Raw genomic sequence first — 27,472 nt, 5'->3', positions numbered from 1 at the left:
ATGTCCCAGCCTTCATGACCATAGGTGAGGGTAGGAAGGAAAATTGACTGGTATATCGAGAGCTTTGCCTTCCGGCTCAGCTCTCTTTTCGTCACAACGATGCGGTAAAGCGAATGCAATATCGCCCCCGCTGCTCCGATTCTCCGGCCAAACTCCCGCTCCATTGTCCCCTCACTCGTGAACAAGACCCAGAGATACTTGAACTCCTTTACTTGGGGTAACGCCTCATTCCCTACCCGGAGGAGGCACTCCATCAGTTTCCTGCTGAGAACAATGGCCATCCATCTTTATTTCTAAATAGCAAAATCAACATGATCTAAAATCATAATAAAACGTTGTTGTATGAGGTAACTTTTTTATTCATAAAATTGTAGCTATTGTTGGCCCGAATTTGCTGAAGTTTATTAAGACTTTTAAAGATAAGTGAACCATGTATTACTTATCAGACTTATAACAGGATGAGGAATGACTTAACATCAGGTTAATGAAAATGCATTCAATTGTCACAGTCATAGCACTGAACAAATCACATGGTTCACTTGCAAAATATTTTCCCTTTGGCTAGATCAGGAGCCATCATAACGGTTATGTCCGTGCAATATAGTTTTAGTAAATTCAGAATAATTATTGTTAGTTAAATGTCCTGTTAATTGTGGAGGCACAATAGATCTAGCTCCAAGTAAGTAATTGCATGCCTCAGACTTGTTAAGAGGAAAACTATTCTTTTTTTTTTTTTTGAAGCAATCTAAACACAAAAATACAAATAATTTGATTCATAAGTATTTTTCATATTTTATCTTATTTTGTAGCAAAAATCTTTAAACACATTTTTTCCTCTCTTTTCTTTAACCTCAGGTGGGTCAAGTACACAGGTTGTTCCTTATTGGCAAAATGGAAAGTAAGCTTGCAACATAAATGTTGTTATATAAAATCTATAACATACACCACTTTATTTAATGTGAATGTTATGTGAATTTCATAACACTTTCTTTCTTTAAAGTGGTCCAGAAATACTGTATTATGTTATTTTCAGTCTATTAATCAATATCATGTTAAAGTGACCATTTTGAATAGTTACAATATTCTTTTATTTGCACAACATTACCTTCCATTGCGCCAACTAAGCACATCCCATGTTGTCATGGTCAATTACCTTCTCACTTTTGATGAACAAGAAAAAAAAGGACCACTGCACAGTTTCTCCTTTTACATTCTCACCCATAGTTATTGTACAAAAAATGCCGATATAGAGCACAGTAAACACCAAGAGAAGTAATTATAAAAAAAAATATACAAAATGTGGAGAAAAAAGTATACTGCAAGCAATGCAGCAGAGAGACAGAAAAACAACATTAAAAGGCATCAGAATCTGCACACAATGCTAGAGAGGACTCATTACTATGAGTTGATCATAAGCAGTCATTCAGATAGAAAGTCATTTTATAAATCATCAAGTTAATATGCAGCAGAATACTTAAAAGTAATATGGGGACATTAAGCTAATATTTCCATCCACTGAGGATGAAACGACAATAAAACAAAATCCAAATTAATAAAATAAATTCAGACGTTTATATCTTAACTTAAACAAACCAACATGGTTCTGAGTATCACTGTATAATCATTTATACATTTGCAGATAAATACAGTCACTAGGGAAAGTCTACAAAGGCTTTCCACAACCTTCAGATTGGTTTACATAACCTCAACATCTTCTAAGGTTAAGAACTGTTGGAAGCATCTTTGGCAGCCATTGCAGCTATGAATAATTTTGACTAAGATTCTATGAACATTGCACAATTTTCACTTCCAACGCCCTCTCTCCCTCATTAAGAGCTTGGACATCTGTTTCTTGTCATTGCCACCACATGTGCTCCTGATCACTGTCCCTATTCAAGTTCCTCCTTTCCTAGTGTATCTTGTTGGTCTTTGTTTTTGCTTTTTGTTCCTGTGTAACATTGCCATTTTTCAGGAAAACAACACCTCATTCTGGTGTCTTAAAACAAGTATAATAGTCCAGTGGAAAACCAGAACTACATACCAGATTTAGGCTTTCAGAGTGAACTGAGGATATTCTTCCCTCAAATGTTTTACCTGGGCTTTTCTTTGTCCATAGTTCTATCCGTTCTAAAAAAAAAAATCAGAACAACACTGCTTCAAAAGAATGTGAAAATCACTTGACTCCAAGAGCTAATGGAGTTTCACAGAGTGTGCCCGGCCACAATCGAGGGATGCACCCCTGGGGTTGATCCGCCAAAACCCACATGTTCAATAGCAGGGAGCTGAATGTTAACAGTAAAGAAAGACGGTCCTGCTCCAGAAACTCCTTTAGATACTTTGGGATGTCCACCAGAAAGTGGTGAAAGGGAACATTTTCATCACCAACTGATCGTGGGTGCAAGTTTGCATGGAAACCTGCTCCCTAGGCACACCTGGACAAGATCCTTTGCCACCACTGTTACTATAGCCATATCTTTCCATGCTATATCAGAATGCAAATACAACTCCCCAGGATATATGGGTCATTTGGGACAAAGCATAAAATGGATTATGCTATTAACTCCTAATTGGGGGTTACACAGAGCAAACTGATGTTTGCAGCCTTGTGTCACAATAATGCCACCACACCTGCATGACAGGCAGAAAGTCCAAAGTAAAATCATTCCCACTTGAATTGTTTGCATTGTTTGTCACTCTTTTTATAATCACTTGTGTAAAGGGTGTCCTACCAATGGTGTAACAGAAGTGCAAATCACTTTGAGCAACAGGGCAGTATCACCCTTGTCACCAAGTCACTGGAGGGTGCCACCACCCCAACAATGAGGGGAACAAAACATGTTCAAAGCTCACATCTTGGGCCCACATACAGTACTGCATGGGTGAACTATACCTTTGATTAAAAAGGACATAGGCCTCACAATATGCTATCTTTTTTTATTACCTGTTAGATAACTTTGAATTTGTTATATGCCTTTAACTTTGAATATGTAGAAATTTTTGGGGAGAAAACCATATTGTATCTCAATTAGATTACATTTTATGGCAGAAAATTACAAACACTTTGAAAGGAGTATATAGACTTCCACTAGGGACTGTATCATTCTTTTTCCCTTTTGTACTCACTCTGTTTTTCATAAGTTGAATTACAGCAAAGATTATATTATTTGAAACTGTGTAGGATCTCACTAAGTATTCACTCTGTACCAACACAAACCCACACATTTCCAGACAATCAGTGGTTCAGAAAGTATTGTACGTTAATGTTGTGTGGAACAGGAGTAAAAAAAATAAACATTTGTTTAAAGTCAACTCTACATATTGAATTTTCACAATGTCTCTAATGAAACAACCATTGATGTTTTAAAATTAATAACCAGGATTATTAGATGGATTACATTTAAGATATCCTTTATGATCATGTCAAAATAGAAACAGGGCAGTAATGTTTAATTTCTGAGGGACTGGTTAAATATATAGTATATCTTTTCTTGATTGACCATAACATATAATGTTTCTTCACGCATAAAGTAGAACTCTGAATGACATCTCAAATAAATATCAAAAAGTATTAAAAAAACTAAGGGAAACAGAAAATGCATTTTTGTTACATATTTGCTCCCTTGTTGCTTCTACTAAAGTAGTCCAACTGTCATGCTGAGAGTCTAAATCATTGTGATACACATCCACTTTCCCAGTTGGGGTAAATCCCCTTGGCAAACGAGCTTGATAGATTAATGAGGAAAATCCACTTTGAATTCCTCGCATTTATTTTCCCTGTTTTTTCAAGATACACCCAAATTCATTCCCAGCAGTTTAGGCAATACACCACATAGGCCTCATTCTGTAATGCCCAATGTTTTCAAATACGGTTGAGTATTGATGGCGTGTCCAACCCTGTCATTGTCCATTTGTATGGACTTAAGAACCAGCAACCTGAGTGTTTGTTTTTCGGTAAAATAACATGGAAAGAAAGGACGATAATATTCACATGGATGAATGTCATGCAGAACAACACTGTTGATGCCCCAGAGTTATCCTTCCAACACACTTTTCAGAAAATGTGTTCCTTCTGTGAAGTCTGTTTGTCTTTTGACCTCCATGTCTAAAAGAAACCTGTCCTCACACTGTGCTCTCCATCACCCACTCAGAGCTCTCAAATGATGCCTTTTCACCGTAACCCTCGACATTGTCATTGAACTGCAGTAGCATCCCATTGACCGACAGGCTCCTCTTAGTCCAGATGTTGCTGATGCGGCGAGGGTAACTGCTGAGGTTCTGCGCTCCACCGCTACTGCCCACATGACCGTAGTCAAATGAGTGGCTCCTCTTAGGCTTTCCTTCCTGAGGCAGGCCTAAAAAACGCCCCAGCCTGGTTGTGGACTCAGCCCGGCCCAGCAAGGGCTCCTTGTCAGATGGAGGGGCCGTGGTCACGGCAACCATTGCACTAGAACTGGTGGTGGAGGAACAAGATGCACCCTGGTCCCTAATCATAGCTGAGCTACGGAGCTCCAGTGTGGCAAAGGCCCCTAAAAGATTGTCCAAGTTGGGCCTGGCCTTGGCTGATGATTGACCCGCGTGCCTCCTCCACTTACTAGTGCTTGGGAGCATACTGCACTCACTTTCCTGAAGGCTGTACCGGTCTCGATCTCTTAATCTGCCTCTGGCCTTGTAACTATCCAGTGAGTCAGATGACGATGATGAGAGGCTGCTTTGGAGAGAGCCGCATTTGAACTCCACCACCTCGTCCCGCATCACCACCACTGTGGTCGTGGCCTGAGGCTTGACCTGTGGCGGCGGGGCACAGTTGAGTCGGTTCAAGCCTCCGTTGGTCTGCGAGCATGTGTTGCTCACCACTGGAAGCTTGCTGGACTGGCTGCTGCTGCACACTTTGTAACGAACCATGAGGATGACAATGAAAACTAGGAGTGTGACTACAATGATGCCGCCGATCACCAGGATCATGGTGCCACCCAGGAACTGGCTGTGCAAGGACAGGCACTCCGGGTAGTCATCCCGGGTGATGAACTGTACACAGCCCACCACATTGGTGGCAGTTAGTGTGGTGGCAGTGTCGTCCCAGATAGCCAAGACACATAGGTCGTACTGCATCCCTTGGACCAGGTTGGTAACCAAGAAGGCTTTGCTAGCCACAGGAATCATTCTATGTAAAAAAAATTAAAAAGAGGAACAAATAGTGTAGAGTTAGATTAGCATGGAGCATGGAAGACAAGTAACAAAGAGGCTTGGCTAAGTAGCTATTTAAAAGCCACAGTTAATTGACATTACTATATACAACAACAATAGTGGAAATATGTGCAATGTCACACAATTTATGTAGGGATCTAACAACTGGTATAGTTTGATTGCATTATGATAAAAACTGAGCATTGCTGTTTACTTCTAAATGTTGTTAAATCACACTTTGGGCTAGATTCAATCAAATCATGCGTTACCATGCACACCTGACACCAGCATAGCAGCTGGTGCAAAACTGAGAAATCAAATTTGAAACAGAAGAGAACAGAAATAAAATCAGGATTCATTTCGGGCAGTGGTCATATAACCTTGTGGAATGTACTAAATTATGTTTCCTTCAATTTGTCAAAACATTAACTTATTTCTATTTTGGTTGAAATACATCTATTTCTGGATAGTGTTTTCCGCTTACAAATGGCTCCAGCATTGGAATTCACAGATAAAATGTCTGTCTGGCCACAGCCTAACTACTCTTGATCATGTGCTCATGTAGTAATAGTCATATCCCACTTGTGTTATACATTCAGAATAAGAAAGACCAGTTCTTTTTTCAAAGCACGAGTAACCTAAATTCAATCAAATCAATCCATCACCATTCATAGCCTACACCTGACACTTGAGTTTGTCTTTTTTTAGTTTATCATTTAATGTGGTAACAAAGCAATACCAAAACAGTGAAGGAACTGAAAAATGTCAATTCTATATTTATTTACATATTCAGTTATTCTTCATTATTTAGTATAGACATATATACCTATACACTTAATTTCTGTCCTAGTAGGCCATCATTGGAATGTTAATGGTTAACATTTGTTTCATTTGTTTGCTTGTTATTGCGTAGCTTGCTTGCTTCTCGAGATAACAACACTCTGTCATATGTGATGGCTCCAGAACAGATCGGAATGTGTCCCTAATTGATATGGGGTCTATTCTTCAGAAGTGAGTAAACCAAACCCCAAACCTGGGGATCCAAACCAGAGTGGAGTTTGGGAAAGCTCTCTTGCATTTTCCTCCCTTCTGGCTGCATCTTTGCTCTTGCAAACTATATCCAGAGAACTTTTATCTTTGATACTTGCACTGTAATTGTAATACTCTCTTTATATATTAAATTAATTTGTTACATTGATTCATTGACTAATTGGAATGAATCTAAAATGGGTCAAAATCCAGTTCCTTCGACTCAGACTGGGTATTTGTAAAAGCACTTTGTGAAAACTGATGTAAAAGGGACTTATAAAATAAGGTTAATCAAAAACATTACAACTAATCTATATCACATGAAAATCCAAGATTCAGGTAGGAACATGTATCTTGCATTTACAGAATATAATAATTACAGTATGTAAAACAGACTTGTTGAATCAATGATTATAAACATTTGTAATATTCTAGTGACAATGTGACATCAAAAATGGTTGACAAAACATTCTCCATAACCATTGCCATTGATAAACCTTAAATGCAGCCTTCTATTTAATAACAACAGTGGAGGCAAACCAGTAAGTGTTACTGTAGTGCTACAGATTTGTTGTTATGGGAAAATAAGTTAGCTTGAAAAAATGTATAAATATTTGTACTCAAACTAAATCTGTCAGTGGTTCTGTAACTAATTCCAATGGCAATGTTTGCAATAAGTATAACAGTGCTCCAAATGGAGGCAGGACTGAAAAATACTTAGCAAGCTAATGGCCTTGCAGAGAAGAAAGTCTACCGCCTTAATGTGATAGATAGGTGTGTCACTGGTCGAGGAAGCTACCCCAGTAATATTATTTTAACTAGCTAAATAATATTGCTGGGGTGTCCATCCAATGCGAGCAAGCTAACATTGGTTTTGCTAACTAATGACAACATAATTCTAATAACATGGTGTTGAATGCAATGTTGTTTTACCCACTTTAGCAATATTGGCGTATTTCAATACCCTAGTGTAATATAGACAAAACAGTAATTAGCCACTCCAAAAAGTCATTAGCCATACGTGCAAGCAACCTGATAACCAAAATATCTACATTATAGTTTCAACAATGTTTTTAGCCCTCATGTGTTTGTTCAATAAATATACATAATAACCCTTAATCTTTAAAAATGGCATAACACAACTTTAGATTTTGGGCTCAACTGGGGTCTTGTTGTTGGAATAATCACTTGATGCATTCACAAGTTATACTGTTCAAGAATCCATTGGTATCATTATTAATAAGACCAGACCTTGATGTACAAACAAAGTTTAAGGAGAGAAAGCCCTGGTGGGAAATCTTTATCCATTTTGACCTTGTTCTTATATACAAAGCACCCGACTGAGTGAAGCTTGTGTGGGAATCAGTGATAAAAGTTACTGGAATCAGTTACAGCAAGCAATTAATCTATTCACATCACCTAACAAACAAGCCATTAGTCTATACATTACAGAAGTAAAAGGAGCAACTGCCTTTCCAAACATGTTCCAATCTACAATATCTCATGTCCCCTTTTCTCCGAATTTTCCCCTTGTGGATTTGTAATTATTCTAGACTTGCTATATGTGCCTTAAAACCATAAGTACGCTAAGGACTCCAATTGTACCAGATGAGATTGCTTACTAGATAGATATTTTGCCTAACTGTATCATTTAAAGACATGCCAGTCAAGTGTGATAGGTGGAACAGCTGGGTGATGTGGATATTGGTCACAGTTGAATAGACAAACGGCTGGTATGTCCATGGTGTTTTGGGGCCATATTTGGGAGACATAGCATACGCTGCTAATCATGTAGTCTCCCGTAGCTATACTTCCAACATTGCACTGCTGTCATGCCACTTTTGGAGGTCATGAGAATGTTGAATTAGCAACAGTATTGGTTGTTACCTCTCAAGAGCCCTTACATTCCCATAGATCGGGTTAGGGTTGCTATGTCTGTAACTGGAAACAAATTGTTAAAAGCATACAGACATCCTTAAAACTACAATAAAAATACACAATATGGTGTGTCTTACCTGCAGGCTATAGTATTGGAGAGGACCATAAGTGGACCATTTTTGATATCTCCCTGAGTAAGGCATTTGACTGGTTTGCCATATTTTAAGGTTTCCACCATTTGTAGCTATTTCATTTTATGCCATTGACTTCATCAAGATTTCTGTTGTGTAAAAGCTGCTTAGTTACGTAGGTGTATCTGTGTATTCATCAAATTACAAATATCTGAAAAAGCACAAATCTATCCCTGGCTTTGATTCCAATGCCCACCACTGGCAGAAAAGCAAATTTTTACCATCACTGTTTAAATGGATTTCCTGACTCTCCATGGTAATTTTCCCAAGGCACTTTGAGTGTTAATGAATTGATGCTTGTAGTAGCATGTGGGTGCAAGCCCAACCACCACCCATGCCTCCATTGTTTGGTTGTGCGTTTCCTTTTGTGGGGGAATCACCTCTTTAGCTATGGGGATTGCTATTAATAATGTTACGGTGTGATGTTATTGTTGGTAGTGTCGTCTACTCAATCATGTGATGACAGTGAGCTAGCCAAGAAGAGCAGAACCTTATGCCAATATGCATACTGTAGCTCTCCGCATAAAGATTCAATCTAGAATTTTCTCTTTGAACTTAGTCTCATTCCATAATGGTCACCTAATCATCCCAGTGGATTTACCCAGGTCAGTGCTACAGTGGTCACGGATGAAGTGATTTCTGTCTTATTATAAAACGCAATAAGCTACTGGATAATCAACTAAATAAATCAAATCAATCATTATTCAATTATTACAACAACGTCAAAGAATACATGAGAGACTGAGAGTGGAAAAAAAAACAATCCAAGTGTTGAAGCCTCCAATAATCCAACATTGTTGTTTTTCCTTTATCTGAGACCCCAATCACTTCAATTCTTCCCTGCTGTGACTGCACATAAATAAATAGCTTTGATCCTAGAATGCAGCTAGTGTACCTCCAACACAGAAGGCTCCCGTTTCAACTCTGCATTACCAGTGGGGTACTCCATTATTCATTCTTGAGTGGCTTTTCTATAAACAGTAGGATTCAAGGTTGTTTCATAGGCATCTATACCAGGGGAGGTATACTTAACGCTATGGTTGAAAATGTACTTTTTCAGGTTAACACAGCATTTATTTTATTTTTAGAAAATGGGTGCTCTATAAATATCAGATAATTTAAAGAGCTATAGAGTGTGATGTTTCCAAAATGTTTTCTCACCAAACCTCTTCTAGGTCTACTGTAATTGTCCTTAATTTTCTTCATATGCAGTTGATAAAAAGAACAAGATGGTATAGATCATAATTCCAAGGAAAGATCCTATTAACTCATGGGCAGAAACACTGGCGTGTAACATGAGCATAATTTTGCCCCAAGTATAGTATTAAGGATGTTCACAGAGCACAAATACATCAATGAAAATCATCTCATGTGCATGGAAATCTAACTAAAGTACCCTGGCAAAAAATCTGAAGACTCATGGAGTATCCAAGCAAGCACCCACAGTCATGCCGAATATAACAATTAGCCCCAAACAGCTGGCAAAGATGAAGATCTGAGTTATTGCTTAAATGGTTTGGCTTAGGTGATACATATAAAGAAAAACTATAACAAACCAGTTTTCAACTACAACAAAACGTTACCGTGTAGCCTATTTCATCATTTATATTTACAACCCCCATTTCTAAAAAGGTTAGGATGCTACATAAAATGCTAAAACAAAAACAGAATGCAATGATCATTTATCCCTATATTTAATTGCCATTGTAAAAATACAGCATATCAAATGTTGAAAATGAGAAACCATTGTGCCGTGCACTCCCGGTTCCCGTCACTCCACAAACTCACCCCGGACTCATTCATCGACTTGTCTCCATTCATCATGCACAACAGGTCCTAGTTATGTTGCCAACTGACCTAATTATTTGTGAGATACTCCACCAAGTACTTTTTTGTATTACATGACTGTTGCCCCTGTCACAGCTTTTTTGAAGTGTAGCTTTCATCAAATTCAAAGTGGGCATATATTTTTCAAGGAACAATATTTTTCAGTTTCAACATTTAATATTTTGTCTTGGAACTATTTTCTATTGAATATAGGGTATAAACGGTTTGCACATCTTTGCATCTTTGTTTTTATTTCCATTTTACACAACGTCCCAACTTTTTGGAAACAGGGTTGTAAAACAATTCCAAAATATCAACCTGAAGCTGAGTATGGTTAGAACATTTTAAACTTAAATTTAAAGAGTAAAAACTGATTAGAAGTCAGTATCAATTAAGCATGAAATAATTGGGAACATTACACTAACTTTGAGGCAAACTTAGTAAAATTATTGAAGTAAAGAATATCTTTGGGTTTACAGTATTGTTGAAATGGCAACAACAAAAATGGCAAGATGCTGTTGTTTAGATGTATCTACACCATTCCTAAATAGAAAATATTTAGTTTTCCTTTCAAATTGTTAAAATTACTTTGCATAGGTCATATTAAACAGACATTTTGAAAAACTGGGCAGTAATTTTAAGCTACTTGATTGCACCCAAACTGGCCATATCAGTTTATAGGAAGTAGATAGATTTGAGACATCATAGCACCTACCTTAAAAAGGTTAAGACAATTATGTGATGCTGTTTCTGCTAAACTAGCTCACTTACACAGTTAAACATGCCCTATTCACCTCCAGCCTGGAGGGCTAAAATACCTCTGGTTTTCATCCTCTCCTTCTAAAAAGTGGAATGCCAACAGAGGGCAATTAACTACCAGGTAAAAATAAAAGTCAGAAGTGTTTCAGGCCCCAGGAGCAAAGATAAGTTATTTGCTGCCAAAAAATACACATCCAGTATGAATTCACAGTTAACAGGATTGGTTGAGATGAGAAGAATGAAGAGATGTAATAAATGGACCTTTTAATGTCATGAGTTCAACATTTCTGTTGGTTGAGAATATGTACAGTGTGTGGATTACTTTAAGAACATTTCTAAAAGGATTCAATGTTGCCGGATGGTCCCGTGGGTGGCTTTTTAACCATTATTATTGATTTTCCAAGTCTTATTTAATGGTAGGAAAAGGTTTACACAACATATGATGTTGATAATCTTTGATTATTTAATTATACTTTAAGTAACGAGAGTACACAAAACATTTTTATCCTTTTTTAAGTGAGCCCTAACCTCAATGTTAGAAGGAGAAGGTTTAAAAAAGTGCTCTTTGTGTTCAGCAGCAATCCAATCTGTTATTTAAAACCTACAATTTGAACACATTTTAAAGTACCAAACGTTACAGTAGGCACTATACATTCCGGTAGGTAGCGTTCTTCTGGCACCCGCTACACCCATATTCATCCATCAGACTGCCAGATAGTGAAGCGTGATTCATCACTCCAGAGAACACGTTTCCACTGCTGCACAGTGCAGTGACGGTGTGCTTTACACCACTCTAGTCCACACTTGCCATTGCACATGTTGATGTGAGGCTTGCATGCAGCTGCTCAGCCATGGAAACCCATTTCATGAAGCTCCTGGCACACAGTTATTGTGCTGATGTTGCTTCCAGAGGCAGTTTGGAACTCTGTGGTGAGTGATGCAACAGATGATAGACGATTTGTATATGCTAAATGCTTCTGCACTCGGTGGCCCCGCTCTGTGAGTTTGTGTGGTCTACCGCTTCGTGGCTGGGCTGTTGTTGCAGTTGACCGGGGCAGATCTAGAAGGGCAGAAATTTCACAAACTGACTTGGAAAAAGATATAGTTGGCATCCAATTATAGTGTGACGTTTAAAATCACTGAGCACTTCAGTACAACCCACTGTACTGCCAATGTCCATGCAGATTTAATGTCTGTTTTAGATTTTTTGCACTGTAAGTGTTGAAGTGGATGTTTGTTATGTTCAGATAACAAAAGACCATCTGTTTATCCGTACACAGGAAGTCACATTCATTAAAAGCGCGACAGTAAATAACCAATGAGCTTATGTGTTTTCTGTCCTGCGATGTCTATAAAACACAGGACAACCGGAAGTTCTTAGAGATTGAGTGAGATGAGATTGAGTTTGTAAGACATTGTGTATGAAGACCGAGTCTGTAACATCATAAACAAGACTATCATATGCTCCAATAAATAAATGAATTACTCTCTCACTTGATGACCGGGCACGCAATCATTATTTCAACCACCATACAAAACGACTGATTTCTAACATAAGCAATGGGTGTGGCTGAAACATCTGAACTCAATAATTCCTAGGGGTGTCCACGTACTTTTGGCCATTTGGTGTACATTGTAATGACGTGTTGTAATGTGAACAAGGCTTACTCTACCAAAACAGGTGCACCTTAAACAACAGTCTCAGCAGTTTCCAATAGATTCACTTGACTACAGTTTTGTTTGTGTATCACGGATGTCTGTCAGTTAGATTCTCCATTTTTATAGTTAGTAGCTTCCTTAGGCCTATTTACTGCCTCAAGGGCACCACATTCTTCAGTGAGAACCCACAGCTACAGCATTTAATATTAATACATTTTACAATATTTTATTTGAAGGCTACTATGTACAATGCCTTGATTTCTATTCCCAATTTGCACATAAAAGTAAAAGACCACCTCTTCCCCAATGAGACTTTCCTTCAGATAGCTATTGTTCTTTACTTGTTAGATCCTGTTGAGCAGGAGCTTTGCAACTGTAGAGAATCTGAATGCTGGATGAAGACCCAGTCAGATCTTTAAGAGTTTGAGGTTGAGACAAATATAATAGGGGAATGGAACTCTAACATGGGTGTAATACTTTTAATAAAACATACAAGTGTTGAAACTGACAGAAAGGAAAGGTGATATGATATATGCAGAATATCACTGTAATTCAACAAAGGCAAAACATTGCTATAAAAAGGTCCTTTCTATGTTGAAATGTTTTTTTTATTTTTATTGTTAGTTAAGAAAAGCCCCAAGTTGAGTCTATAAGCTTAAAAGAAAGAGCTTCATCAAAGTGAAATCTCAAGCAATTCTAAGACAACACTGCCTCCACTGGGTTTTCAAAGTGACAAATTCTGAGAAAATGTCAATGAAAAAATGCCAATTTGGGATCAGTTTCTCACAGATAAATTCCCATTTAAACAAAATAATGTTGCAAGAATAATCGTTTCTGTTGCTAACTACAGACACCGTTTCAGGACAATCTGAGATGGTGGGTGGCAAAGCATGCTTAAAGGAAATTGATTGACACTGAGGTTCTGCCTATTTGTTTGTTCTTTTCTCTTTGGGTTTATTAGCTGAGAGAGATAGAAAAGAGAGATAGAGATCTGATGATAATTAAACGGTTGAGTTTTTTACATGCTGTTTGTTGGAAAATAGTCATTTTCACTATCCAAAGTTGTATATACTATAATGCGATTTCTAGAAGTATGTTCCTGAAGATAACACTAAACCTGTTAAGTCAATTCCATACTGAAATAATTTAAAAGATCTTCAAAATCGTGATCATCGTAAAGAAACATGAAAGTCACTGTCACTTATGCTACAGTTACCTTAGTTAGCCACATCTGTAAGGTATGTATCTGGTTTAGAAAATATTTGAGTCACCTGCCTAAAAGAATCTGACAGAGAAAAGCGTACTGCCATAGTACGTAAATTATCTGAAAGAGAGCAGGAAGGTAAACTAGCATTGAATGTGCCTAGTGAGCAAATCAGATGAACATATCCTATTATTGTATTCTTAGGGATGATGACTTCTATGCAGTCTTTTGAGTAAAGTAATATTTCAAGCCAATGCAGCACATGATTTCAATATCACGTTTCCCCAGTAAACCAATAAGCAACAGCAGATCTCCAAGGCTCTATGTTATTAAACAATTCAGAAGCCGGGACTTGTGTCAGAGGTAAATCTTGTAGCGGTATGACAAGTCGGCCATTATAAGGTAAAATATTGCTATGGGGGTTCATTGGTATTCCATTTCAACTATTTCCATAGGTTTACGGCCAGCCCATAACTTACTGTAACTGCACTCAGCAACAGCCTGGTAGCTGCTTTATCAATTCCTGCACAATTTCAAGGCAGTCTGATACTGTCATTAACATACTAAGGGTTGTAAATCTCCAGGGCCAATCCTTCAGCCTCCTTAACCACATCAGGCTATAGGGAGACGCACAAGATATATGGTTTACTCCCAGGCCTTCTACAGTAGTCTAGATGCGTTTAATGTGCCTCCCTCAACCTCCAATACAGAATTAAATATGTGGCAGAAATGTTTGCCTCAGCAGATCATTTGTAACCTGTGGACAATAGGGAAACATACGGTATGTTGTCAGGATTACATCTAAGTTAAGAACTATAAAAAAAAACAAAAAAAACATTTGATGAATGTTTTAAATAGCACACATATTGAAAGCTTGACATTCCATCCCCCTCCACTACATTACCATGCAATTCTAATGCTTTTACAATTATAAATGCTGTTACTACTATTTCTACAACACTGAAAAAAAGTACATCTGGCAGTACTATTCTGTTTTTCAACTGACATTTTCCAGCACCCCTGCTGCCAGATAATAGTTTTTTTTTACACTTTTTTATAGTGTATTCATACATGAGTTATTACTATTTTGACAATGTACCAAAGTCTACCAGACACACAGTTGGCAAAAATATGAATGAGTCAGAGCTCTGCTTTGTCAGATATCACAAAACAGCTGATAAAAAACAAAGAACACCAAACAGATTAGTCTTCATTCCTATGGTTGGCACACAAACATGACCACAATCCCCAAAAACATTTCAACATTGAACACTGTACATGAATAACAAGATGGCACAGAAAACAAAGCTCTGCCACCTTCTTATCAATTACAACAAACAAAAAACACTAATAACATAAACAACCGCAAAGCATGCTGGGGTAATGTCACAATAACTGACATTTTGCCAGACCGTGTAATCGGAGCCGGCCAAGAAGAGCGAATGTCACTGACTGACTGAAAGACTGACTGATAGATGAATAGACAAAACTACGCTGTCTAAAACCTCCAGTGACTACATTATAGTAAGCCTGAAATAAGACAGTTTACAGTTATTTTGCGACTGTTTCTGGTGGATATTCGAAGTACGCATCAGTGCTTGCGTTTTGGGTCAGGATAGACAAACACATTTGCTGGCTACAACATACAGTAGTTACGTTATAGTGAGCCTCAAACTGTATACGGTTATATTGCGACTGTTTCTGGCATGGAAATGTTCATCTTCAGTCTCACTAGCAATTGCTCAAATCTTATGATTATTCCTAAGAAGTTAGTCGATACTAGTAAGCCTATTACTGACTAATAAGCTGTTAAAACGGCCAGTGGCGAAAGTTAACAGTTCATAGACGCTATGTGTGGTGGAGGTAAACTTAATAAGAAATGTTAGTCAGTTTAACACAATGCTCAATAGTGTTTAGCGTCTAGTGAAATGCGTAATGCCATGGCATTGTGGTTAAAGACAGTGTCTCTCACATGGAAGGCTCAAGTTATAATTTATTGTGAACAACACAATTTATTTATTTTATTTCCACGATTCTCTCGTTGTTTCACTTAATGAAAAAGTTAGTTATCGTTGCCTTTATTGCTGGTTATTTTATCAATGTAATTCACGAATGTAAGAAAAAAGTATGTTCTTATGCCATGAATTGAAATCGTTTGGGCAGACTTGCAAGCAATTGCTCAATTCCTATGACTGGTCTAGTAAGTAAGAAGATACTGGTAAAGCCTATTACTGGCTAATCCACAGTTCAAACAGCCAGTGGCAAAAGCTAACAGTTCATAGACACTATTTATGGTGGAGGAAAACTTGGTAAAAAGGTTAGTCAGTTTAACTGTATCAGTATCATTCACGACTGGCCAATTTAGCTTTTAAAACAGCCAGTGGCAAAAGAGGATTTGTTCAGGATAGACACAAGACACTATACTGACACCCTCAAACATAGAGCTCTGTGGTGTAGTGGTTAGTGACACAGCCTTTCATGTGGGTGACCTGGGTTTAAATCTCAAGAGGGCAATACGTTCTATTGCGGTCCAGCTGAACTAGGCTTGCCTGGTTTCTTGTTTAACATGTGAAAAGACATCAGAATTGTGGAAACCCCTCCTCTTTTACTGCGCAAAGAATTGTGATGTACTGTCTATTACCCAAAAAGCATGCACGGATGCGTATTTTGAAAATCCACCAGAAGTAGGCGCAATATAACCGTAACAATTTTATTTTAGGCTTACTATAACATAGCTACTGAAGGTTGTAGACAATGACATTTTTGTCTACCCTGAACAAATCCTAATGCATAATTTGTTTTGACTATGGCGAGGCTCAAATACCTGTCCCTGCATGGCAGTCCGCTTCTCTAACCACTTCGCTACTTAGCAAAGATCACTCAGTCAGTCACTCAGTCAGTCACTCAGTCAGTCAGTCACTCAGTCAGTCACTCAGTAAGAGACATTCGCTCTTCTTGGCCGGCTTTGCTTACACGGTCCGGCAAAAAGGAAAGGTGATTACATTGCCTATCAGCTTGGTTTGGTGACATTGATGTGATGATGTGTAAATCCAGACATCGACCAACCTCAGATGGTGGTGAAAATTATAGGAGTGAAACAGTCCCTTAAAACATATATTAGCGTCTTGCAGGTTGTGATTGGGGTCATTTCTTTTAAATTATAACATACTATAATTGCAAGAAAAAGTCTACATTATGTTACTAACCCAAATAAATGTGTTTACTCATCTTATACCTATGGCCAAAGCCTAAATTGGCAAAAACAAAAGCTCAGCATTTGTTTAGCTATTTCCCTATATAGTATATGATCTATATTTAAAGAAATCTTTCCACACTCAGGATCAATACAAATGTATGGGTTTTTGGATCATTCATCAGAGATATCCAGTAGTCTATGCAAACATATATTTAAATGACCAGTATACTCCCACACCATTCTGATGCTAAGGAACACGTACATCAACCTAACACTGAAAGGCTGCTTCTTAATTGATTGGAAACTTTCATTACAAACATATGATATCCCACAGAAATGGAAAGCTACTGCAGTAATTTAGTTAACCCACCAGATTCAGACCTACAGTGTTCTCTCTGTGGTGCATTCAGGTTTTAAAGCTGGCTATTGGTGTACCAGAATCTCCTAACAAGGACCTAAAATCATTTCTGCTTTTAGACAAGTCGCATTGTTCTCTTGTTTTTATTTATTTGGCTAAAGCCTTTGACTGCCTACCTCCCCATTCTAATTAATAAGCTCTGCCACCTAGGGCTCTCAGATGATTGTCTAGCCAAGTTTCAAAATTAGGTATAATGTTTTAGATTCGTTAGCTTTCTAAACCTCGGTACAGTTAAATGTATGGGCCAAACTTAGCAGTGTACTGTATGTCTTAATACCAAAACTAAGGAAATATGTATTCAATTGGAGTCTCTCAACCTGCTTGGCCCCCAAATGTCCTGAACCTGAATGGGACCATGTTGGAGTATGTCAACACCTACACATGCCCTTGTATATGACTGAACTGTATGGTGTCGTTCAATACCCATGTCACCCACCTTAAAGTCAAGTGAAATATTTTTTTGTCTTGATCCTCAATAAGCCATAATTCACTCATGCTATATACCCTTGTAAAATGATTATTGACTAGAGTGACATTTTTACTGGCTTGCCACTAAAAAGCTCTTAAATAAATTTGATTGAAATAGCAATTGGTTCTCAACTGACTTCTATAAATCTGGACACTGGACAGTGACTTTAAAGGCTGTAATATTTTTACTTTCGCATTAAAATGTGCACTGCAAATGCAAGGTGAAGTGCCTGGCTTACACACTGGGTCCTTCAACACTGAAATTAGACTGAAATCTAGTCCACCCTTCATGTCCCTACTTTCGCCTTAATTTCAACCGTTGAAACCGCATAATTTAAAACACAGAAAATTGCTGTATACTTAAGTTAGACTATAGTGGATTACCCAACTATTTGAGAAATATCTGTGTAAATAAGGAAACAGCCCCCAATTAAAGCTTGATTTATATTGTTGTAAAGTATCTTTTTAAACTAAGAGGCAAAGAAGAGTCAGACTCTTGTAATGTTTTCTGTGGAGGAAAGGACGAAACAATTTGGAGCCATGCTGAACAGTAGGAAAAGGTAAATTACCAATTTTAAATACACATCTAAATGAATACAATAAACATCAGTGCAATGTGTGCTAGCCACTTTAAACTCTGTACATTACAGCAGTTGACTACACATTTGGGCTATTAAAAAACGTACATCACTAATGTATAAATATCAGGTATGAACAATTATTAAAATAAGTCATTTATAGATTCTAATTTGTCATAAGAGGAGGATCATCTCCGTCCTGTGCAGACAAAGGGTGCATTGATAAAACTATGTTCATCTCAAAGTTATTGTTATTCTCTGGAGAACAGGCTTCCCCCCCCTTGGTATAACTGGAAATGCTGTGGGGATATTCTGATATAGAATCCAAAGGTCATGGCTTTCCACAACCACAAGAAAAGGTCTGGAAGAAATGTGTGGGTGGGTTATAAGGTGGTATAAGAAATTTACCTATAAGAGAGATTTATTTTCTGTGATCTTAAACTATCATTGACTGTGGTAACTGTAAACAATGAGGGTGCCTCCAATGATGCAGTGGTCTGCACTGTTATGACCTCAGTTCAATCCCAGGTCGTGCCATAGCAAACAGTGGCCAGGAGATCCAGGGGATGACATATCAGCTCAACACAGATCGATGGAAGATGTATTAATTATTGTAGAAAATATTTTTATTTGAGCAACTGTATTATTTATAGCATCTAGCATTTCTCACTAGACTGTTGGAACAGTGGGCTACTTGTCCCTTGTATTTCAAATCAAATAACTGAAGTCTCTTAAGTTTTAAAGATCAGTGGGGATCCGGTTAAATGATATTTAATGTAAACTCTATTCAAATTCTCAAGACTAATCTTAACAAAATAATATGTAATTTACCTGTAAATCAGGACTTCATCCTCTGAGCAGTTATACTGGAGCTGATACATCTTGACTTTGGGTGCTGTTTTGATAACAGTCCACTTTATCAGAGCAGAGGATGCAGATACCTCAGATACAGATACCACCTTTTCCAGCGCAGGTTTGGACTCCCCCTTACTAGTTTTGGTAGAGCTGGTGATGTCCGACAGCCTGGATTTGGGCTGTGCAGTGCGGTTGGTACCATTGCTAAGGTGTGGGAGTTGAATGATGGATAGCTCTATAGACGCAGTGGTTTCCCCTGCAGCGTTTGCTGCTATGCAGGTGAAAGTGCCATAATCCTTTGATGTGGTAATAGTAATATCCAGGGTTCCGTTCTCATGCACTGTTGCTCGGGACGAATTGCCAATCAAGCGGTCATCTGGGGCGACCCAGTGTATAAGCGGCATCGGGTCGCCTACAGCTTTGCAGCGCAGACTGGCTGTTTGGCCCTCCAGCACTAACAGCTTGTGCGTATGTTGGGTGATCAAGGGTGGTTCACAGACAAACTCCTCCTCCCGCACATACCAGAAGTAACGGCCTTTTAAAATTGGGGGGGAAGCACAGGTCTCCATATCGTCCTCGCGATTTAGTCTCCGGAGCCAAAGCACTTCACAGTTGCAGTGCAGGGGGTTTCCCCCAAAGCTCAAGGAAAGCTGAGGGGAGTAGGGAGTGCTCAGAATTACATTAGTCTGGGAACGGGCAAAGATGGGGTCTGGCGGGAGCTTCTGTAGCCGGTTGGAGGTGAGGTCCAAACGTGCCAGCTTGTCCAGGTTTGTAAACGTCCCCTCTGTGATGTGAGCAATGAGGTTATGATCCAAGCTCAACTGGTGGAGGTTGACCATCTTGCGGATAGACTCCCAAGGCACACCTCGCAAGTTGTTGTAGGATAGGTCCAGGTCTTCCAGTGTCAGCATCACATCGTCAAAAGCCATCTTGGAGATGCGGTTGAGCTGGTTATTGTTCAGGATGAGGTGCTGCAAGTTTACTAGGCCCCGTAGGTCATCGGGACCCAGCTCGGTCAGCCGGTTACTGTCCAGGTGCAGAGAGCGCAGAGTCTCCAGGTCGAGGAAGGAAAAAGGCTGTATGGTGCTAATGGTGTTGCGGGACAAGGTGAGGTCCACAAGCCCTGTCATATTGGCAAAGTCCTGTGGTGTGACCTTGAGGATAAAGTTGCCACCCAGACGGAGTTCTACGGTCCGACGGTCAATATCCAAAGGCACAAAGAGGAGGCCTTTGGATGGACAGAGTGTACCCAAGGACTCTGAGAGGTTCTGGCAGACACAGTATTTGGGGCATGCATGTGCCATCATCACTGCGGTTCCCAAAAGCAGGAGACTGCTGAGCACTTTGTCCATTGTAGATCATACACAGGGACCTACGAAAGTAACAGAGAAGAGCATGGTAAGAATATGTTTTTTTGCAAATATTATGAGTAAATTATATACTGTCATTGGTAGTATAACATAAATCACACTTATTATTAGACAAATGAACACACTAGGTGACCATTTGCAATATCATTATGTCAGCAATTTCATAGGCACTTTTCTGGCATTCAAAGCAACAGTGTGCTTATACTGTTTGCACCATAAATTCCAGTAAGATATTGCCTAGTCAGTGTCTCTCAACAGCATATAACATATAACAGCCTATCAATCAATATTCAGCAAGAGTGACCAATCCTATTATCTCAAGTGATCATATACCATAATGGCAAATAATATTTGCGTTTAGTTCATTCATCAAGAAACTCTTAAATCAATAAACTATTTTGTATTGCAAGTGCCTCTACATTATCAGGCCAGGCTTATTGTATAAGTATATGTATATGTGCAGATTTCAATACTAGATAGATCCATTGTGGTGAACAATGATGAACAAAAATAACAACTGTAGCATTGTACACTGATAAACATACTTCTCAAAATGAAAACAATAATTTGAAATCTCTTTGCAATAATGTGCATAATCCATGAATGTTTCATGACTTTATTCAGAGGTGGACGATTATTAAATCTGTTTTAGAAAAGATTCAGAAAATCGCGTTTAGAAGCAGAACATGTATTTAGATGTTAATTTACTATAAACTATAGTTGCCAAAGAAAATGTTTCTCTGCTTATATAAACAACCACTATTAACACCTCCCATATACAAATTCAGTGTGGGCTACATAACGTTTATTATCCCAAACAAGCCCTGCTGCCCTATTACCTTTATTTAGTGCCCTCCTTAATCATTTGTTGTTAACATAGCTCTGACTTAGCAGCTATGTGTTCCTTCGGATTAAACAATCGTTTCCCTCGAAATAATGGAGGATGTTTTGGGTTAAACTTTGGTTGTCCAACGGAGGATGATTTCTTATCGAACTTGGGTTGTCCAACAGGCAAGGTCCCGGCAAAACATAACAGCAACCGCAGTGATTGGTTACAATTGGAGAGTAATAACGATCTAGTCGAATTAGTGAACTGCTTCCCAAGCCAGAATTGGGAAGTTCATCCGAGCGCAGCCTTCCGCTGCAAAAATCGCTAGTTGAAGCTACTTACAGGTGCTGGTCATAAAATTTGAATATCATCAAAAAGTTGATTTATTTCAGTCATTCCATTCAACAAGTGAAACTTGTATAATTTATACATTAATTCCACACAGACTGATATATTTAGTGATATATGTAAGTGTTTATTTCTTTTAATTTTGATGATTATAACTGACAACTAATGAAAACCCCAAATTCAATATCTCAGAAAATTTGAATATTGTGAAAAGGTTCAATATTGAAGACACCTGGTGCCACACTCTAATCAGCTACTTAACCCAAAACACCTGCAAAGGCCTTTAAATGGTCTCTCAGTCTAGTATTGTAGGCAACACAATGAGGAGGACACGAGGAGGGCAAGACACAAAAGGTCATTGCTAAAGAGGCTGGCTGTTCACAGAGCTCTGTATCCAAGCACATTAATAGAGAGGCGAAGCGAAGGAAGAGATGTGGTAGAAAAAAGTGTACAAGCAATAGGGATAACCGCACCATGGAGAGGATTGTGAAACAAAACCCATTCAAAAATGTGGGGGAGATTCACAAAGAGTGGACTGCAGCTGGAGTCAGTGCTTCAAGAACCACCACACACAGACGTATGCAAGACATGGGTTTCAGCTGTCGCATTCCTTGTGTCAAGCCACTCTTGAACAAGACACAGCGTCAGAAGCGTCTCGCCTGGGCTAAAGACAAAAAGGACTAGACTGCTGCTGAGTTATGTTCCCTGATGAAAGTAAATTTGGCATTTCCTTTGGAAATCAAGGTCCCAGAGTCTGGAGGAAGAGAGGAGAGGCACAGAATCCACATTGCTTGAAGTCCAGTGTAAAGTTTCCACAGTCAGTGATGGTTTGGGGTGCCATGTCATCTGCTGGTGTTGGTCCACTGTTTTCTGAGGTCCAAGGTCAACACAGCCGTCTACCAGGAAGTTTTAGAGCACTTCATGTTTCCTGCTGCTGACCAACTTTATGGAGATGCAGATTTCATTTTCCAACAGGACTTGACACCTGCACACAGTGCCAAAGCTACCAGTACCTGGTTTAAGGACCATGGTATCCCTGTTCTTAATTGGCCAGCAAACTCGCCTGACCTTAACCCTATAGAAAATCTATGGGGTATTGTGAAGAGGAAGATGCAATACACCAGACCCAACAAAGCAGAAGAGCTGAAGGCCACTATCAGAGCAACCTGGGCTCTCATAACACATGAGCAGTGCCACCGACGGATCGACTCCATGCCACGCTGCATTGCTGCAGTAATTCAAGCAAAAGGAGCCCCAACTAAGTATTGAGTGCTGTACATGCTCATACTTTTCATGTTCATACTTTTCAGTTGGCCAACATTTCTAAAAATATTTTTTTTGTATTGGTCTTAAGTAATATTATAATTTTCAGTGATACTGAATTTGGGATTTTCATTAGTTGTCAGTTATAATCATCACAATTAAAAGAAATAAACATTTGAAATTTATCAGTCTGTGTGTTATGAATGAATATAATATACAAGTTTCACTTTTTGAATGGAATTACTGAAATAAATCAACTTTTTGATGATATTCAAATTTTATGACCAGCACCTGTATCTTTTTTAAATGAATGGGAGCTGGGGAAGTGGCTTTAGTATGTGTACAGTATCTTGTTCTTTATCTGGAAGAGCTGGTGCTGCCATCTTTGCATCCTTTGTTGCCACTTGCTATTGAGAAAAGTAATGCTACGTAAAGCTTTGTAGGTTATACTGAGTGAAAACGGGTTATTTATTGGAAAAGAATAATGAGTTACACTACTCGTTACAATTAAAATTGATTTTAAGTTTTCAGTTCATTAGGATGCGATTTGCGACTAAAATGCTAAAAAGTTGCCAAATACTTGATTGAAACCAATCCATGGTAGTTATCTATTTCCCACTTACAGAGTGAGGACACCAGTGTGACTTATTGTTATTTGGGTAAAATATCCCTTGACTGATATTTTTGGTATTCACTCGGGCAAGCAGACACCTGCAGACCAGTCTGAACTGTGCAACACTTCTTGCTTTGGACCATATTTCCTACAGTACCATTCGTTCAGATAGAAGGGAGGCTAGTGACTTGAGACCAGGTTACCAGGTTTCGAAAGTGCATTGAAAATGCATTCTTGCATGGAATAAATATTGAAAAGCTTAACTGCCAAAAAACAGGACACATACAGTTACAATGTTTACAAAAGTCATTTGAGAATAATATTTATTTGTATGTCCTGAGATGCAATTTCCTGGGCAGTGTTAGGGTAATGTGTTACAGTAGTCAGACTATTTTTTAATCAGCTACAGTGGGGAGAACAAGTATTTGATACACTGCCAATTTTGCAGGTTTTCCTACTTACAAAGCATGTAGAGGTCTATAATTTTTATCATAGATACACTTCAACTGTGAGAGAAGGAATCTAAAACAAAAATCCAGATAATCACATTGTATAATTTTTAAATGATCAATTTGCATTTTATTGCATGACATAAGTATTTGATCACCTACCAACCAGTAAGAATTCTGGCTCTCACAGACCTGTTGGTTTAAACTCAATCAAACACACTCCAACCTCTCCACAATGGCCAAGACCAGAGAGTTGTGTAAGGACATCAGGGACAAAATTGTAGACCTGCACAAGGCTGGGATGGGCTACAGGACAATAGGCAAGCAGCTTGGTGAGAAGGCAACAACTGTTGGCGCAATTATTAGAAAATGGAAGAAGTTCAAGATGACGGTTAATCTCCCTCGGTCTGGGGCTCCACCAAGAAAACCATTAGTAACACATTACGCCGTCATGGATTAAAATCCTGCAGCACACGCAAGGTCCCCCTTCTCAAGCCAGCGCATGTCCAGGACCGTCTGTAGTGACTGCACCGTATTGAGGGGAGGATGTATGGGGCCATGTATCGCGAGATATTGGCCAAGAACCTCCTTTCCTCAGTAAGAGCATTGCAGATGGGTCGTGGCTGGTTCTTCCAGCATGACAACAACCCGAAACACACAGCCAGGGCAACTAAGAAGAGGCTCCGTAAGAAGCATCTCAAGGTCCTGGAGTGGCCTAGCCAGTCTCCAGACCTGAACCCAATAGAAAATCTTTGGAGGGAGCTGAAAGTCTGTATTGCCCAGCGACAGTCCCGAAACCTGAAGGATCTGGAGAAGGTCTGTATGGAGGAGTGGGTCAAAATCCATGCTGCAGTGTGTGCTAACCTGGTCAAGAACTACAGGTAATGTATGATCTCTGTAATTGCAAACAAAGGTTTGTGTACCAAATATTAAGTTCTTGTCACAAGCAGTGGTGTAGTGCAGTGTTGCATGGACAAGGAACCAGGTGCAGGCAGGGGTAGTCGGTGTTGACACTTTAATTTATAAGAAATAAACAAAACACCGAGCACAAAACACACAAAGCAAAGGGCTGACTAAAGCAGCAAAAACGACAATAAGAAATGACAACTACTTACAAATACCGGCAACAAACACGACAAGAACAATGAGCCACAATGTGGGGAGCAGAGGGGAAACATATATACACATACAAACGATTCAAATTGGGACCTGGTGTGAAGGATTGAAAACATGTGACAGTCCGGGATGTGTTCGTGAGAATATGGGAACTTGTGAAAATATAGCACGGTGGCGCTGCTGCTCACCGCACCATGACAGTTCTGCTTTTCTGATGTATCAAATACTTATGTCATGCAATAAAATGAAAATTAATTACTTAATTACTTGCAGGATTTTTGTTTCTGTCACTCACAGTTGAAGAGTACCTATGATAAAAATTACATACTTCTACATGCTTTGTAAGTGGGAAAACCTGCAAAATCGGCAGTGTATCAAATACTTGTTCTCCCCACTGTATATTAACAAAGCCATTTGCTATTGCTGAGCCCAGTCCAAAGCCAGTATTCAAAATTTGGGCCACTATAAAACCATTCCATGTCTTGCAATCCTGATTATATCCTGTGTATAAGATTTTTGGTGACAAACATTTCTGAGAGCCATGTAGTACTGGTGCATTTTGACTGAGTGTCACAGACATAATTGGAGGCAGACAGCAGGCAGGAATGAGAATTTAAAATGTGTGGGAATTCACTGTTACCAAGTAGAAAACCACTGGGGAAAAGCAAAGCAAAAATCCTATTAGGAGTAACACAGGGGCTTTAATTCTGTTGGTTAAAGATTATGGTTAGGCTGCAGTTTCTCTAACACCTTATGAATGGGCAGAATCTAGCATTGTTTTACTATTGTTGTCATTTTGGGACACAATGTAATTAACATGACAGAGGGTGACATTAAATGGGCAGAGGCATAAAGAGCATTTTGATGACATAACCTTAACTTCCACTGTTCAAAGTAATGTGACAAATGTTAGATGAAACTATACATCTGATTAGGAGATATCAGCGTCTGAGATTAAATTAAATTCTCGCTGGACATAGAGTGTCTGTCAAAAGTATTACAAATTTCGTTGCGTGACAACATGAAATACAAATACATTTAATTAGAAGTTTTGTGCCACTGATCAACAAAAAAGTCAATAATGTCAAAGCCAAAAATAAAGCCTGCCAATTGTTCTACATTACTTGCACATATAAAAACAGAAAATAATTTATTGTATAGTTCTTCATCCCCTATGCAATGACACCTGAATTAGCTGTGGTGCATCCAGTTAGGATATACTTTATTATTAGAATTGTGTTCACCTATGTGTAATTATGGTGTTTCGCATGATTTCGGGTTAAATACACTGGTCTCTAGGGCATCCCATAGTTGGTCAGTAAAAATCCTAAGAAAAGCTACATCATGAAGATGAACATTCAGTGCAAATCCAGAAAAAGGTTCTTCAAAAGCACCAAATCCTGGTAGCTTATAAAAACATTTGAAAATACATTTAATATCCCCTGCATAGCAAAGTCTGTTAATAAGGAGTGAATATGGTACAACTGAGAATCTTTCTTGAACAAGGTGTCCTTAAATACTGTATATCCGGGCATAAAGGGTACTAGTCAGGGAGGCCTATGGCAACTCTAAAGGAGTTAGGGTGTGTTTCAAGGGTGTGTTTCAAGGGTGTGTTTCACGGTGTATTTCAATGGTGTGTTTCAAGATTGATACTTGTGTTCTTTCTAGGGTGCGTAATAAGTAAGGAAATCAAGCGTAGTTTTTATGTCCTGCATTTCATATTGAATTTCAGTTGCATCTTAACACCTGATAGTGGTAATACTGTTCTGTAATCACTTAAGGTGTCTGATTGTTCCATATGGTCATGTGACGCAGGTTATAGTACATAGTCAGACATTTTCTCATTTTAACAAATGCCGTAAACACAGAATTGTTTCCTCTGCAAGAATATTATCATCCTTTTCCATCTTCTTGTGATAACCCTCGGAGAAGCTTGATGCACTTATGAACATTGTCTTGCAACTTCTCTGTGTGTATTATGAAAAATGATTTATTTGTGGCAATGTGGTACAAGTAGCCCATGGAGTTTCTGTGCACTATTGTGTTAGCCAAACAATATCATTGCTATTATTTATATTACTTCATTAGCATAGTTGATTTTTATAGTTTTACATTTACACAGCATCTGTGATATTTACATATTTACATTTGTACAACCTGTGTCACAGTTGGCAATATTATAAGCTCAGCCTTTTGTTTGTCATTTCAGTTTCAAATGATGAAAGGAAAATGTCAACC

General features: G+C 38.6%; 1 protein-coding gene across 3 annotated transcripts in view; it reads right to left on the bottom strand.

Moving 5' to 3' along the window:
• Positions 1-376: 376 nt before the first annotated feature.
• LOC105027150 (leucine-rich repeat and fibronectin type-III domain-containing protein 2) overlaps positions 377-27,472 on the bottom strand; it is a 303,655-nt gene continuing 276,559 nt past the window's right edge. For all 3 annotated transcript variants that reach the window (XM_020053804.2, XM_020053803.2, XM_010899095.3), the window contains 2 exons: positions 19,223-20,618; positions 377-5,161 (listed from right to left, as the gene is read on the bottom strand). In XM_020053804.2, coding sequence (XP_019909363.2) covers positions 4,120-5,161; positions 19,223-20,598 — 2,418 coding nt within the window. In that variant the 5' untranslated portion in view covers positions 20,599-20,618 and the 3' untranslated portion in view covers positions 377-4,119. The remainder of the gene's footprint in view (positions 5,162-19,222; positions 20,619-27,472) is intronic.

The sequence above is a fragment of the Esox lucius genome, chromosome 15 (assembly GCF_011004845.1).
Source record: "Esox lucius isolate fEsoLuc1 chromosome 15, fEsoLuc1.pri, whole genome shotgun sequence".
In the NCBI taxonomy this organism is placed as follows: Eukaryota; Metazoa; Chordata; class Actinopteri; order Esociformes; family Esocidae; genus Esox; species Esox lucius.
The sequence above is the reverse complement of the archived record's forward strand: the minus strand, read 5'-3'. Positions and strand labels throughout refer to the sequence as shown.